Below are 14,009 nucleotides of genomic sequence, written 5' to 3'. Positions count from 1 at the left end.
TGGGTGCCTGAATCAATCTGTGGGCCAGAGCTCAAAACTTCTGGAAGATTCTTCCCCATACCGGGAAGAAATAAACTCTCATATGCTTTAACCCACTGCGTATCTGGTCTCTTTATCCTAATAATACAAATAGCCAAATGTGTATCTGGTGTCTTTAGCCTAATAACACAAATACCCAAATGTCACCCTGGCATCCCTGAGCACAGACACAATTCACTCATCCCTCCCCCAGCGCATGTGGGACACCAGCCCATGGCCTCATCACAGCCTTTGTCAGCAGCTGCCCACCTCCCATGCTCGGCCGGGAGCTCCTGAGGGCAAGAACGTCTCCAACACCTTGCACGGGGCCGACTCAGGGACTTGGGGACAGTTTGCCAAAGAACCTTGGGGACATGTGGGACAGGCATAGCTCCAAGCACTTTGCACGCCTTCCTCCACGCCATGCTCCTGGGCAAGCTAAGCAGGCGGGCTCCAGTATGGTCCCCGAGACTGGTGAGGACACAGGCACCCCAAGAAGTTAAATGAGTTTCCCCCAGGGTGCCGCCGGGGCTGGTAAGAGGGGAGCAGTGGGACCCGGAGCCCCAGCGCTGAGCCACGGGACTCCCCGGACCACAAAAGGCAGCGCCTGAGGTGACCCACCTTGATGATGATCTTGTCGCGCAGCTGGCTGGGCGAGGGCAGCTGGTCGGCGCTGACCTCCGTGGGCTTTGTCAGCAGCAGGTCGCCAAGCACCTCCTTGAAGGTCTTGGCCATGTGGCGCTGCTGCTCCACGCTGCAGTGCTCCTCTATGGACAGGATCACCGGGAAGCTGCAGATGGAAGAGGCCGGGCGGCTCGGCGAGGGGAGCGGGCGCCCTCCGCATCTGCCCGGGCAGCCCCAGTGGCCGGGGGTGGGTGGGTGGAGGACACCAGACACTGCCCAGGGGACACACTCCATCATGCCTGCCCCCTCCCTGCCGGAGCAGACCTCGTCCTGGGACGGGGAGGGCAGACGAGCCCCGGGACTCAGAACAGCTTCCACCTGACTCAGGCTGCCCCAAGCCCCAGAGCGTGATTTCTCTCAATACTTTTCTTCCCATCCACTCCCAGCTTTAAACTTAAAAAAAAAAATTAGGGGCTTTTTGTTTTTGTAATTCCAAACCTACAGAAAAGATGGAAAGACTGTACATTGAGCACCTGTGCATGGTTCACCGAGAGTCGCCAATGTTAACGTTTTTCATGCGTGCACCTGTTTTAATATATTTATTTCTTATATTCATAAAGTATATTGGTTTTATATATTCACATATGATTTATGTGCATTTATATGTGTACATGTATGCATGCACTCATGTATGTGTTATTTTATGTGTGTGCATGTGTATTTATATATGGTGTGTGTGTTTATACATCATGTGTATGTGCACTACCTACGGTCAAGTCTCGTTATCTGAGTTGCGCACCCATAAAGTGGTGACCAGCAAACACCCGAGCCATTGCTCCTCAGGGGAGATACAGGGTTGGGGTCTTTTGAGCCTCCGGTCACAACCTTCTCATCAACCGATCGGTACATGACCTTGTTTCGCGTGAGTTTCTGGTTAAAGACACCTTATTAGTATACACTGTTGGTTCGTTAACCCTGAACCCACGCTTGGAAAAGCGTGGCTGCCACGTGCCCTTTCCCCACAAGGCACGCCGCAGCCTTCTGGGCTCAGGAACCTTAGACGCCCCCTCGGCACCGTGCTGGGGGCCATTTCAGACAGCAAAGCCACCAACGAAAAGCACAGAAGCACGAAAAACGTGGCACTGAGCAGAAGGTGGAAAGGACTCTCGTTTGCAGCTCGAAAGCTGAGACCAGGCGGCAGAGCCCCGCACGGGCTGCTCGGCCCCAGCCACGCCACGTGGGCGCGCCGTGGGCGACTCCGGTCTCCCACCCGTGTGGGCACGTCCCTGAGTGACTGCAAAAGTGCTCTAAGGGACTCCAGAATACGTGCTTGCAACTGCTATTCCACACCAGGAGTGACTACAAGGACACTGCCCTTCCATCCAGGCTGCAGAAGACCTCTTGCCGGCTCTCAGAAATTACAAAGAGGCCGGGCGCGGTGGCTCACGCCTGTCATCCTAGCTCTCTGGGAGGCCCGGGTGGGCAGATTGCTCGAGGTCAGGAGTTCAAGACCAGCCTGAGCAAGAGCAAGACCCTGTGTCTACTATAAATAGAAAGAAATTAATTGGCCAACTAAGATATATATAGAAAAAATTAGCCGGGCATGGTGGCGCATGCCTGTAGTCCCAGCTACTCGGGAGGCTGACACAGGAGGATGCCTTGAGCCCAGGTGTTTGAGGCTGCTGTGAGCTAGGCTGATGCCACGGCACTCACTCTAGACTGGACAACAAAGTGAGACTCTGTCTCAAAAAAGAAAGAAAGAAAGAAAGAAATTATAAAGAGCCTAGACGGGGAGTCAGCAAACGCTGGTCTGCACACCCAGACTGGCCCGCCATCGATGCTTGACATTCGGGTTTTTCTGGGACGCGGCCACGCCTATTCGTTTGCATCTTGTCGTGGCGGGGTTTGCATTACAGCAACTGGGCTGAGTAGCTGCAGCAGAGACTTCACAGCCCACAAAGCCTAAAACATTTCTACCTGGCCCCTTACAGAAAAATTTTAGAGACCTCCAGCCTAGACTGAGGTCTGCAGGTGAGACACAAAAGGATTAGACCTGGGGCCAGAAGTCCTAGAGACCAACCTAAACGTTGGCACTTCCCCGCTGAATCTCTCTGTGCCTCAGTTTATTCATCTGTTAAATGTGGACAACCATTTGCTCACTTTGTGGCAGAGAATCGACATGATCACGTGTGCAAAGAGCCTAGCACAGAGCCTGGTCCCAGGGGGCGCCCCAGAAATATGAATTCCTCCCCCCACCACCACCACCACTGGTTTCACCTGCAGAACCAGACCTGGGATACTGGGAAGAAAAGAAGGAATTAGTGTCGAAAGGAAATTTTAACTATTCTCTCTTGGCAGGTTCTGAAAGCGGGGCCAGGCTGGGATGGGGAGGTGGGCGGGGGCGGGGGGCACTGGGCAGCCATGGCGGGGGGGTGGGGGGGGTGCAGGGGGGTGGGGGGGTCCCCGCCAGAGCCAGTGGCCCTCTTGGCCTGCAGGGGGCGCCAGCACCCCACTGAGGACCCACTGGCCATGACCTTGGCCAGGATGGGGGCCAGGCCCTCTGGGTACTGCGTGCATGTATACGTCTGTGTGTCTGTCTGTCTGTCCGTCCGTCTGCCCACCCGACCCTAGCTGCCTTCCCCTTAAAGGCGCAGGCCACCCAGAAACCACCCAACCGACCTGGAGGTGACGAAGGCGTGGTCCTTGATGGCCTGCACGACGTCGTCAAACTTGATCTTGGTGGTCCGCGTCCAGCCGTGGTAGATGACAGGCTTCCCGTCGGGCCCGTCCCAGCAGTCCACTAAGGGGAGACACCGAGGCAAGCCTTAACACCACGTGTGGCCGCTGGCGGCACACACGCCGCTCGGCCAGGGGCCACTGCCTCCCAGCCCCCACGCCAGTCCAGGGACCGGGATGTCAGAGAGGCCCGGACGCCACAATTACACCGAGGGCCACCGTCACGAGGACAGGGGTCCACCTGTGCACGTGGGGCTAGCCTGTGTGCTTACGTGCTGAAACGCATTTGTCCGGGAGAAGCTAGTCTCGACGCTTTTATTTAAAGGAAGATATTTATAATGTGCTTTATTTCCTGATTTCACCCGTTTAAACCCCAGACCGGCCTTTTCTGCCAGTGGAAACAATACGGAGCAAAGGCAAGTGTATCGGTCAAGGGTCACAGTAAAATACTGATACAGACATAGATCACGCGGCAGGGCAGTGGCCCCCATCCTTTCGGGCCCTGGACGGAGCGGGCGCCGGCGGTTCGAGCCTTAGCTTTTCACAGGGGAGAAAGAGCATGGGCTAGGGGGGTCCCCCGCGTAACTGCGACTAGACTCTGACACCGGCATGAGCCTGAAGCTTGTGACTTTTCTCAACCAAATGCACCTAAGGCGCCTCTGGTGAGAGAGTGAGGCCAGGAGGGAAAGGCCCAGGGAGGGGGCGAGAAGGAAGGAGGGAGACAGACGGGCCTCTGCCATCTGCCAGGTCACAGGTGCCTGGCCCATAGCTGCCCAACATTTTCATGGCTGCTCACAAACCCCCCCAGCACAGGTGACGTGGGGCACCTGTCTGTGCCCAGGAACCAGGGGGGCATCTGTCTGCCTTCTTCAAACACCAGCCTGGGAGGACACCGGGGGAGGACAGATGAGGACAAAGCTTTGCCACTGGCCTCCCAGTCTCCCTCCACATCAGGACACTTTCTAGAAGCCCAAAGCCGCTGACCCAGGCTCGGTGGCTCCCACCGGGTTGGGCCCCAGACACCACTCCTTGTCTTGGGGACCACTGCCTTCCGGGCAAGCATCCTCAGCCACAGCCCTCACTGCAGATGCTATGGTCACCTGGGTCCCCCCCCAGCTTGTCCCACCCGTCCCCACCATTCGGACTTTAAGGCCAACAAGCAGCAGAATCTAAAACAGTTGCTCTAGAGGAAGGAGTGAATAATACAACAGTGGCCACCAGAGACGGGGCTGGGAGGGGACGGTCACAGGACGGGAGTGACACTGAGAGGCAGGAAGAGCAAGCCCTGGAGCCCTGCCGCACAGGGGGTGATTCCAGCCGACAGTGAGGGCCACCCCCCCGTCTCAGAACCGCCAGGGTGGGGGTGGGGGGGTGCAATCTTGCACGTCCCCGCCACAAAGAAAAGGGGCGCGTTCCAGGGGATGCATATGCTGATCGCCCTGATTTGGTCATCACACCACGCGCACAGGCATCGAAACCCCATAAACACGGAAATAAATAATCCCGTCCGTTAGACAATTTTTACGGCGTGAAAGCAAGCATGGAGCAAGCGCGCGGCTGGCTTGGCTCAGCCTGGCCGGGCCGTGTCTCCCGGGAGGGTGGCACTCACGCTCGATGCAGCGGCAGCCCATGCGCAGGCAGCGGACGTAGGCCTCGGGGGACGACTCGCTGCGCAGTTGGTCGCCGGTGAGGTACCTGAAGGAGAAGAGGCAGGTGGCTGTGTGGGGAGGGGGCAGGAGGGGCTGCACCTCGGGGAACTTCTCGGCCCGAGCCCCCAGGTCCTTAGTCCTCCCGTCTAGAAGGAGCTAGTGCAGACGCACACAGTCACGCGGCCACGCTCTTCATCGCGGGCCCCGGACCCAGGCCACTGCAGCGGGACACGGATGTCACCGCCTCGGCAGAACAAGCGCAGGGAGGGGACAGAGCGTTCTTTCTGGGAGAACCGGGTCGCAGGGCATCAGGAGGGAGGAGGACACAGGACGAGCTGACAGGTCCCCACGGCCACCGGCCAGCCCTCGGTGGAGACGGAGCCGGGCCCCCGTTTGCACAGCAGGCTCGCGGCCGGGCACGGGACAGGTGTCAGCGGCTCCCGGCAGAACGTGTTATGCCATGAACCGCAGCCACCCAAACTGCCGTAAAAATGCTTACGTTTTTATGCACATTCCTAACCACTGTTTTAAGAGTTTATGTCCCTCAACTGTCTTCTAGGTGTGGTAGAATTCACTATTCTAAGACACAAACTCTTCTTTTTTTTTTTTTTTTTTGAGACAGAGTCTCACTCTGTTGCCCAGGCTAGAGTCAGTGCCGTGGCATCAGCCTAGCTCACAGCAACCTCAAACTCCTGGGCTCAAGCGATCCTCCTGCCTCAGCCTCCCGAGTAGCCGGGACTACAGGCACGCGCCACCATGCCCGGCTAATTTTTTCTATATATTTTCAGTTGGCCGATTAATTTCTTTCTATTTTTAGTAGAGACGGGGTCTCACTCTTGCTCAGGCTGGTCTCGAACTCCTGACCTTGAACGATTCTCCCGCCTCGGCCTCCCAGAGTGCTAGGATGACAGGCGTGAGCCACTGCACCGGGCCCCAAGACACAAACTCTTACAACAGTGGGCATGGTGGGGAAGAGAGAACCATGGGATCAATTTGCCCTTGAAAAGGACATTACCTCCCTAAATGCCCGTGACATCCTAAGGGCCTTTTGTCAGATGACACTGGGGAAGGACCCAACCCACAGCTCGCCATGTGCCTGTGACCCAAGGGGATCACCCCTCACTGTCTCAGGCAGACTCAACACTGGGACTTCGGTGCAGCATCCCTTCTCACCTCCAACGTACTGTCATTTTTGCTGTCATGGTCATCACCCATGGAGGTCAATTTGAACAAGTCACTCTCTGGTTAATAAGCCATCATAGCAGGCAGGGTGCCGTGGCTCACACCTACAATCCCAGCACTTTGGGAGGCTGAGGCAGGAGGATGGGGCTTCACACCAGCGTTCAAGACCAGCCTGGGCAATATAGTGAGACCCCACCTCTACAAAAACATTTTAAAAATAAAAATAAATTAGCCAGGCATGGTGGTACATCCCTGTAGTACCAGCTACTCGGGAGGCTGAGGCAGGAGGATGGCTTGAGCCAAGGAGTTCAAGGCTGCAGTGAGCTATGATCATGCCACTGCACTCCAGTCTGGGTGACAGAGTGAGACCCTGTCTCAAAACAAACACAAAAAGCCACTAGTTTCTCCCCACTGCCCTCCCTATGACTTCTAAGATCCTGCTCAAGCTGGCCCCAACGAGCCTCCTCTCCTGACACCACTCCCCCAAGATTCTACACTACGGCCTTAACCAACTGCTCCTGCCCCAGGACCTTTGCACATGCTGTTCCTCCATCTGAAACGCTCCCCCTTACCTTACCGCCTGCTCTCCCCTCCCTGACTCCTGTCCATAGCTAACATGCAAGGGAGGCCTTGCACAGGAGAATGGGGTCCCCGCCTGTTCGCTGCCGTGTCCCCAGCACCCACCAGGCACGGGGTCTGGCCCAGACTCTCTGTAACCGTCAGCTCAGTGACTCACTGAACTGCTTCGCCGTGTGGGTCACTGTGAGACGCTCAAACCCACCACAAACTGGGTCTGCTGACAGGCTCTACAGGGGCCGCAGAAAAGGGATCATTATTCCAAGGCCAACCGGGAAAGGGAGGTACGTTCCCCCACCGGTCCCAGAAGCTTCTCTGGACTCCGGTCCGAGAAACGCGGCGCTGCGCTCTCCGCCCACGTCACACGGCCCGGCTGGGGCGGCCGCCTCACCGCCCGCAGTCTGTGCCGCCTGACCCGCGCCGGCGCGCCGACTCACGTGTTGTGCGAGGAGGAGATCCAGTAGTGGGACAGCGGGTTGTTCATGTTCTGCATGTCCACCGCGTCGTGCTTCTCGTCCCAGATGCTGTTCTCTCGTGAAAACAGATAGGTGAGGAACTAAAAGAGCCAGACACAAAGACCGGATCCCTCAGGTCGACGGCAGGGGACAGTGTTCGCCTGTTTCCGACCCGCGCCCACCCGGGGAGACAGCATCTCTGCTGCGTGAAACCGGGACGGTCCCCAGACCTCAGGGATCCAGGTCCCCAGTGCAGAAGGCTCCGCCCGCCCCCGGCTGCACCGGCCCCACGTCTCAATGACCTAGACAACATTCTCCCTTCTCCTTTTCTTTACTTTTTTTTTTTTTTGGAGACAGAGTCTCGCTCTTGTTGCCCCAGGCTAGAGTGCCGTGGCGTCAGCCTCGCTCACACAACCTCAAACTCCTGGGCTCAAGCGATCCTCCTGCCTCAGCCTCCCGAGTAGCTGGGACTACAGACATGCGCCACCATGCCCGGCTAATTTTTTCTATAGAGTTTTTTAGTTGGCCAATTAATTTCTTTCTATTTATAGTAGAGACGGGGTCTTGCTCTTGCTCAGGCTGGTTTCGAGCTCCTGACCTTGAGCAATCTACCCGCCTCGGCCTCCCAGAGTGCTAGGGTTACAGGCGTGAGCCACCGCGCCCAGCCAACATCCTCCTTTTCAATGGTTTTCCTAAAATATCGGCTACTACAAGAGTTCATGCGTACCCTGTGTAAGTTTTAAGGCATCCTAGTAGCATGAACAATGGTAAATCCACTACCCAACTCTGAAGTTAACAGAACATCATCAATATCGGAATGTTGAAAAGGCAGGAAATGTCATATCCCAACTCCTAGCCCCTTAAAAAAAAAATAAACCAGACGCTTGAGTGACCTGAGGCTGCGCTCTGCTGCCGGGCAGCAACCCTAGGTGGGCAGGCGCTTCCCAGTCCCCCTCAGTCCCACCTGCCTCCTGCCCTCCGCAAGGGCAAGTGCAACCGTTTCAACTACAGGCATCTCTGCATTTGGGTTCTGTGCTAATCTGTGACGGCTTCACTCTCCCTGGTGGCAGGCGCCCTCTAGTGGCGACATCGAGACACAGGCAGGCAACAAAGTCATGAAAACGAAATGCTATAGTAACCGGAAAGAGGGTCTAACATCTGACAGCAAAGCTGTCCCAGGGAAGAGAAACAGAAAACAAACCTCGGAAGACACAAGCGAGTCAAAAAGCCGTGACAACATCCCCCCCCACACACACACACACACAAGACGCCAGCCCACTCACCTCGTCCACGAACAAGAAAGGCTCGGCGGTTTCCCGCATGGTGTCGTCGATGAACTTTGTCATCCGCTCACGGACTTTGCTCAGATCCTGAGCCCAGAGCTCCTTAAAATGACAGAGAGAATTCGAAATCACCAAAAAGAGGACCGACAAAGCTCTCCCCGTCAGGAGCCATGGGGTGGCAATCAAAGACCAAAGCATCCATGCCGGGCGCGGTGGCTCACGCCTGTAATCCTAGCTCTCTGGGAGGCCAAGGCATGCGGATTGCTCGAGGTCAGGAGTTCAAAACCAGCCTGAGCAAGAGCGAGACCCCGTCTCTACTATAAATAGAAAGAAATTAATTGGCCAACTGATATATATATATAAAAATTAGCCGGGCATGGTGGCGCATGCCTGTAGTCCCAGCTACTCGGGAGGCTGAGGCAGGAGGATCGCTCAAGCCCAGGAGTCTGAGGTTGCTGTGAGCTAGCCTGACGCCACGGCACTCACTCTAGCCTGGACAACAAAGCGAGACTCTGTCTCAAAAAAAAAAAAAAAAAAAAAAGACCAAAGCATCGAGCAATTCTGAATTCGTTTGCAAGCAGGCGCCACATGTTGAGGCCTCGTTCTGTGCCCGGCCCTGGGCAGGTGTTTTCTGCAAAGGACCAGACAGTAAATATCTTGGGCTCTGCGAGCCATACGGTGTCTGTCGCAGCCACTCAACTCTGCTGCCGTAGTGCAAAGGCAGCCGTAGATGGTGCCTAGGCAAATGGGCGTTGTCTGCGCTCCAATAAAACTCTGTTTGCAAACACCAAGGGGCAGGCCGTACTTGGCGTACAGGCCACAGTTTGCCAACTCCCGCCCTATGCCAGTTCTTCACGCTGTTCGTTAGCATGCAGTAGCCAGTGGGCACAGGGCTTCCGTCAGCTAGCCAGGGCTACACCTGGCTTGGCCTCTACCTGGGTGATCCTGGGCAAGTTACATACCCTCTCTGCGCCTCCCTATCCTGAAATGGGAAGAATAATAATATCTACCGCACAGGGTTTCTGCGAGGGACAGCATGAAATAAGGTTACGTGCTGAACACAGCACCTGGGACATAAAGTGCTCAAATCACGGCAACTTGTGCAAACGATCCTCCTCCTCCTCCTCCTCCTCTGGTCATCATGTTTGGCCTGTGCAACACTCCTGCAAGTCATATGTTGTCATCGTCATTTTAGAGACAAAGAAACAGAGGTTCAGGAATGTCACAACAGTCACGCAGCTCACAGGCTGCAGAGTCAGGGTTCCAAATAAACAAACTTTGGAAACCGACACGGAATCTAACCTAACGCCCTTCTCCTCTTCAACAGGACAGTCAATCCACGCTGATGATAATATCTGAAATAATCCTGGCCAGCTCAAAACAGCCTCTGCACGGTCCTAGAAAGTTCTGGATCCCTTTAGAAAAAGAACACATCATGTAAAGTAACTTTATCATTTTCCTCTCCATGCCCTGAAATCTCAAATGGTCACAGTCAAAGAGGATGACACACAGCAGACAGACTGAACTTTGACTAATGCTTTCTGGGTTTCGCAAATTCTAAAACGTCCACCTTCACAAAGAACAAAAGCAAACGTGCTGCCAGACATGGGTGTAGTTGGATGGGCAGAGTCAGACGAGGATGTTCAAAAGAATAAAAAGCATAACAGTGACACAAAAGCAGGGGTGAGGAGGCAGCCTCGCTGGCACATGGGTGCAAGACCACACTGAGCGAGCTGGGAACTCCTGCAAATCTTCCAGGACCAGGGAGAAAAGGTAGCCAGGCAGAGGGGCACAGCGAGTTCATTTGAACAGGGAGCCATTAAAATCTTTGAATACTACAACATGAAACGCAAATTGTAGGATCTTCAATGAAAACACCCTGCCTGGCCCAGCTGATGCCCCAAAGAGGCTGGGGGCGTCCTCTTCCCCTCCCTCTACAAAGCTTTTGCATTTATCAAAAGTCGTGGGTACTCAGCTAACATGACCTGGAGCTGGACCGGCTCTGAAGAAAGAAATCTTTTGCCCAATTAAAATGCCAATATTCTAGGATTTAAAAAATGCATCTACTTGGACCCAATTGGGAGCCTCAGACTGAACCCAGGCACATCCAGTTCTGGGGGCTTACGTTCGACCCCCTTCCTATCCCATCGTACGCCCCTCCCAGGGCTTACTGTGGCGTATTTAGTCAATCCTCTAACAGAAATTAAGATTAGTTCCAAGTTTTCATTCCTATTAAAAATGCGATCATTACTTCCTGAGGATAAGTGCCTAGGAGGGCAACTAGCTAATTAAGATATACACCTTTTTTAAAAAAGTTTTCATTTTAATTGCATCTAGCCAACGTGCTTTCTAGAAAAGTTGTACCAATTTGCACACAACGAGCTGCAGTGATTATCCCATCTGAGCACCTGTTACCCCAAAGCAGATGCCACACAGATGTTCACGGCTGCCTGGGCCCTAACTGTCCAGATGCAGGGAGATCTCCTGCACGTCCCTCCTGACCCCACGAGCCTGATCTCCAAGGGCTGCCCCGCAAAGGGGCCAGCTGGGGCAGGGGGGTGTGCAGGGAGTGGAGCATGAGGAGCTTGTGATTTTCCCTGTAATAAAGTCCATCACCACTAGGGGGCACTACATCTGTTCTCCCCAGCCAGCCTGCCAGGGTGGTGAATTCTAGGAGGTAAGGCTGCTTGTCCCCAAGAATTTAACCAATCTCACTTTAATCGCTTCCTACAAAACTGAGTCATTCAGTGCAAGGAAAAGCATGGCGAAAAAAGAAAAGTGCATGCGTCTCTCTCTACTTAACGGACAGCTCCCACCACCGCCTGGGCCCCATGTGCTGGCCTCCTGCAAAACACACCTTCTCTACTCATTCGTTTCTCTACGATCAGTAGCATCTGAGCACAGGCTGGGTACTGGATGACATTAAGCAATTATCATCAATTATATGAAGCATAATAGGAGTAGCATGGCTATGTTTTTCATTTTTTGTTTTTTTTTTAATAAGTCCTCATCTGTGAGAGAGACATATGGAAGCATTTACAAACAGAATGATACAAAGTCTGGGGTGGCTTTAGAATTCTCCAGCAGAGACATGAGGAAGGGGGGAGGGGAGGGAGACACAGAAATAGGTAAAATAAAACTGGCAAATTTTCATAATTTTTTTTTTCAGGGTATTATGAGGGCACAAACATTTTGGTTACATTTTCTGTCTTTGCCTCTCCCTAGCGAGGGCTAGAGGCATGTTCATCATTTCTTTTTTTTTTTTTTTTTTTTTTGAGACTGAGTCTGACTTTGGTGCCCAGGCTAGAGTGAGTGCTGTGGCATCAGCCTAGCTCACAGCAACCTCAAACTCCTGGGCTCAAGCGATCCTCCTGCCTCAGCCTCCCGAGTAGCTGGGACTACAGGCATGTGCCACCATGCCCGGCTAATTTTTTTCTATATATATTAGTTGGCCAATTGATTTCTTTCTATTTATAGTAGAGACGGGGTCTCGCTCTTGCTCGGGCTGGTTTCAAACTCCTGACCTCGAGCAATCCGCCTGCCTCAACCTCCCAGAGTGCTAGGATTACAGGCGTGAGCCACCGCGCCTGGCCGGTGTTCATCATTTCTAGTCGGAGTCCTGGGTGCGCGATGGGTCGTGATACCAGTCCACTTTGCGTATGTTTGAAATGTTCTGCGACACAAAGTTTTTGTAAAAGTACACGAACGTAATTTTGCTACAGATCCAAAACTGCTCTAAAATATAAAGTCTGCATTTTTGAAAAAAAAACAAACGAGTAAAAAAGTCACTGAGACTCAAATGATATAAATAAAAACTCCACGTAAATATTCATGCACATATGTACACACACACACACACACACACAGATCTACACACGATTCTGAGAGGGAGGGGCTCTCCTCCCCGTTGCAAGAGGAGGAAACTGGGCCCCGTCCGAGGCTATGCAGCCAGCAGAGCAGCGGTCCCCAGCCTTTTTGACACCAGGGACCGTTTTCATGGAAGACAACTGTCCCACGGACGGGGGGAGGCGGAGGTGGTTTGGGGATGATCCAAGCGAGTGACATTTATCGTGTGCTTTATTTCTGTTGTCGTTACACCGTACTGTACCATGAAATAGTAATTATGCGACTCAACGCAAGTTGGGGACCCGTGTGGGAGAGGACTTCGGGCCACCCTCACTGTGGCCCTGCGGACACTCGGGGCTGGACAGGCGTCTGTCGTGGGGGCAGCATCCCCGGCCTCCACCGCCAGACGCCAGTAGCGTCCGCCGGTGGTGACGACAACCAAAGATCGACTGCCCAGTGTCGCTGGGGACACCATCACTGCCCACCACAAAACTCCTCTGACTCTGCGGCTGGGTGGGAGCCGCATGCAAGCGCCATGCAGGGAGACGCCCTCGTGCCACTTGTTCAGGGACGAGCGTGCTACTTTGTCCCCCCAGGGGCCGCAGCCCCGGTCATTCCAGTCACGCGCTCCCATCGCTCAGGGACGGCTCCCCGTAGGCGACACCAGAGGTGACACTGGAGGAGCCCCAGCCAGCCAGATGGCGGCGTGCCCGCCCTCAGGCCCTGCCCTGGAATATCTCCCTGTCCTCAGTGTGTGCAGGACGCCGCCCTCCTTCTGAGTGCCAGTGGCCCCGGACAACAGGCTGGAGTCCCCGGCGTCAGGCAGAGGACAGTCAACCCATGGACACAGGTGGACAGGGGAATGGGGTAGCGGGAAGGTGAGAACTGCCCCTCACCTGCTGTTCATGTAGGAGAAACCTCTGGAAGTCGTGCAGGTACACAGCGGAGGCGTCCGGCCGGTCGGTGTTCCTGTCCTCGGGGAAAGGGATGGCAGTTAGGGACACACGCACTCAACAGAGGCGCCAAGAGGAGACGCCAGTCACCTTGAATCGAGCACAAGCCGTGACAACCAGAGGCATTTTCCACTGGAAAGGAGGGACCCTCCGCTGGGAACAAGGCATGGCTCCCGCCCCGAGGCTGCAGTGGCTGGGGACAGCCTCAGGGAGAAGCCACCAACAACCAGGCCTTCGCTGGGCTGGCTCCGGCCACCCCTGGCTTGTTTGGGAAGCCCATTCTGCAGGACGGGGCTTCCCGGGGGAGATGGGCACCTTTCCCTGAGCATTTGCAGAGGGACGGGGAAAAGAAATCTTTCAAAAGTATCACAGAAGATAAAACACGCCTTAAGCTTTCTCCCTTTGATCAACACTCAGGGCCCAGCAGTCTGTCCTCTTTAATGATGAGGGTGTTTCCAACCTCCTTGCCCGTTGGCTTTGTGGTCTAACACTAAGGTTTTCATTAAAATACTACTTAAAAATTAGATTTGTTCTATATCTGCTTTGGAGTCTTGGGATTTCTAGTTTGGAAAGTGCCAGAGGGAAATAGTCACTCATCAGTGAGGGCTGGGTCCAAGGCGTCACGTTCTGGGTGCCACTAACTCCATGGCTAACATCTCTCAGGCTCAGGAAACACGGAACATCTCA

General features: G+C 54.4%; 1 protein-coding gene across 1 annotated transcript in view; it reads right to left on the bottom strand.

Moving 5' to 3' along the window:
* The window catches only part of PLCG2 (phospholipase C gamma 2), a 134,757-nt gene that overhangs the window by 48,024 nt on the left and 72,724 nt on the right, over nucleotides 1–14,009 (bottom strand). Inside the window, exons 9-14 of the mRNA XM_075995816.1 lie at nucleotides 13,266–13,338; nucleotides 8,524–8,625; nucleotides 7,223–7,341; nucleotides 4,988–5,073; nucleotides 3,322–3,442; nucleotides 640–808 (exon numbers count right to left, since the gene is read on the bottom strand). Coding sequence (XP_075851931.1) covers nucleotides 640–808; nucleotides 3,322–3,442; nucleotides 4,988–5,073; nucleotides 7,223–7,341; nucleotides 8,524–8,625; nucleotides 13,266–13,338 — 670 coding nt within the window. The remainder of the gene's footprint in view (nucleotides 1–639; nucleotides 809–3,321; nucleotides 3,443–4,987; nucleotides 5,074–7,222; nucleotides 7,342–8,523; nucleotides 8,626–13,265; nucleotides 13,339–14,009) is intronic.

The sequence above is a fragment of the Microcebus murinus genome, chromosome 20, assembly GCF_040939455.1.
Source record: "Microcebus murinus isolate Inina chromosome 20, M.murinus_Inina_mat1.0, whole genome shotgun sequence".
NCBI classification, from domain to species: Eukaryota; Metazoa; Chordata; class Mammalia; order Primates; family Cheirogaleidae; genus Microcebus; species Microcebus murinus.
This window is presented reverse-complemented; position numbering and strand designations above follow the sequence as displayed.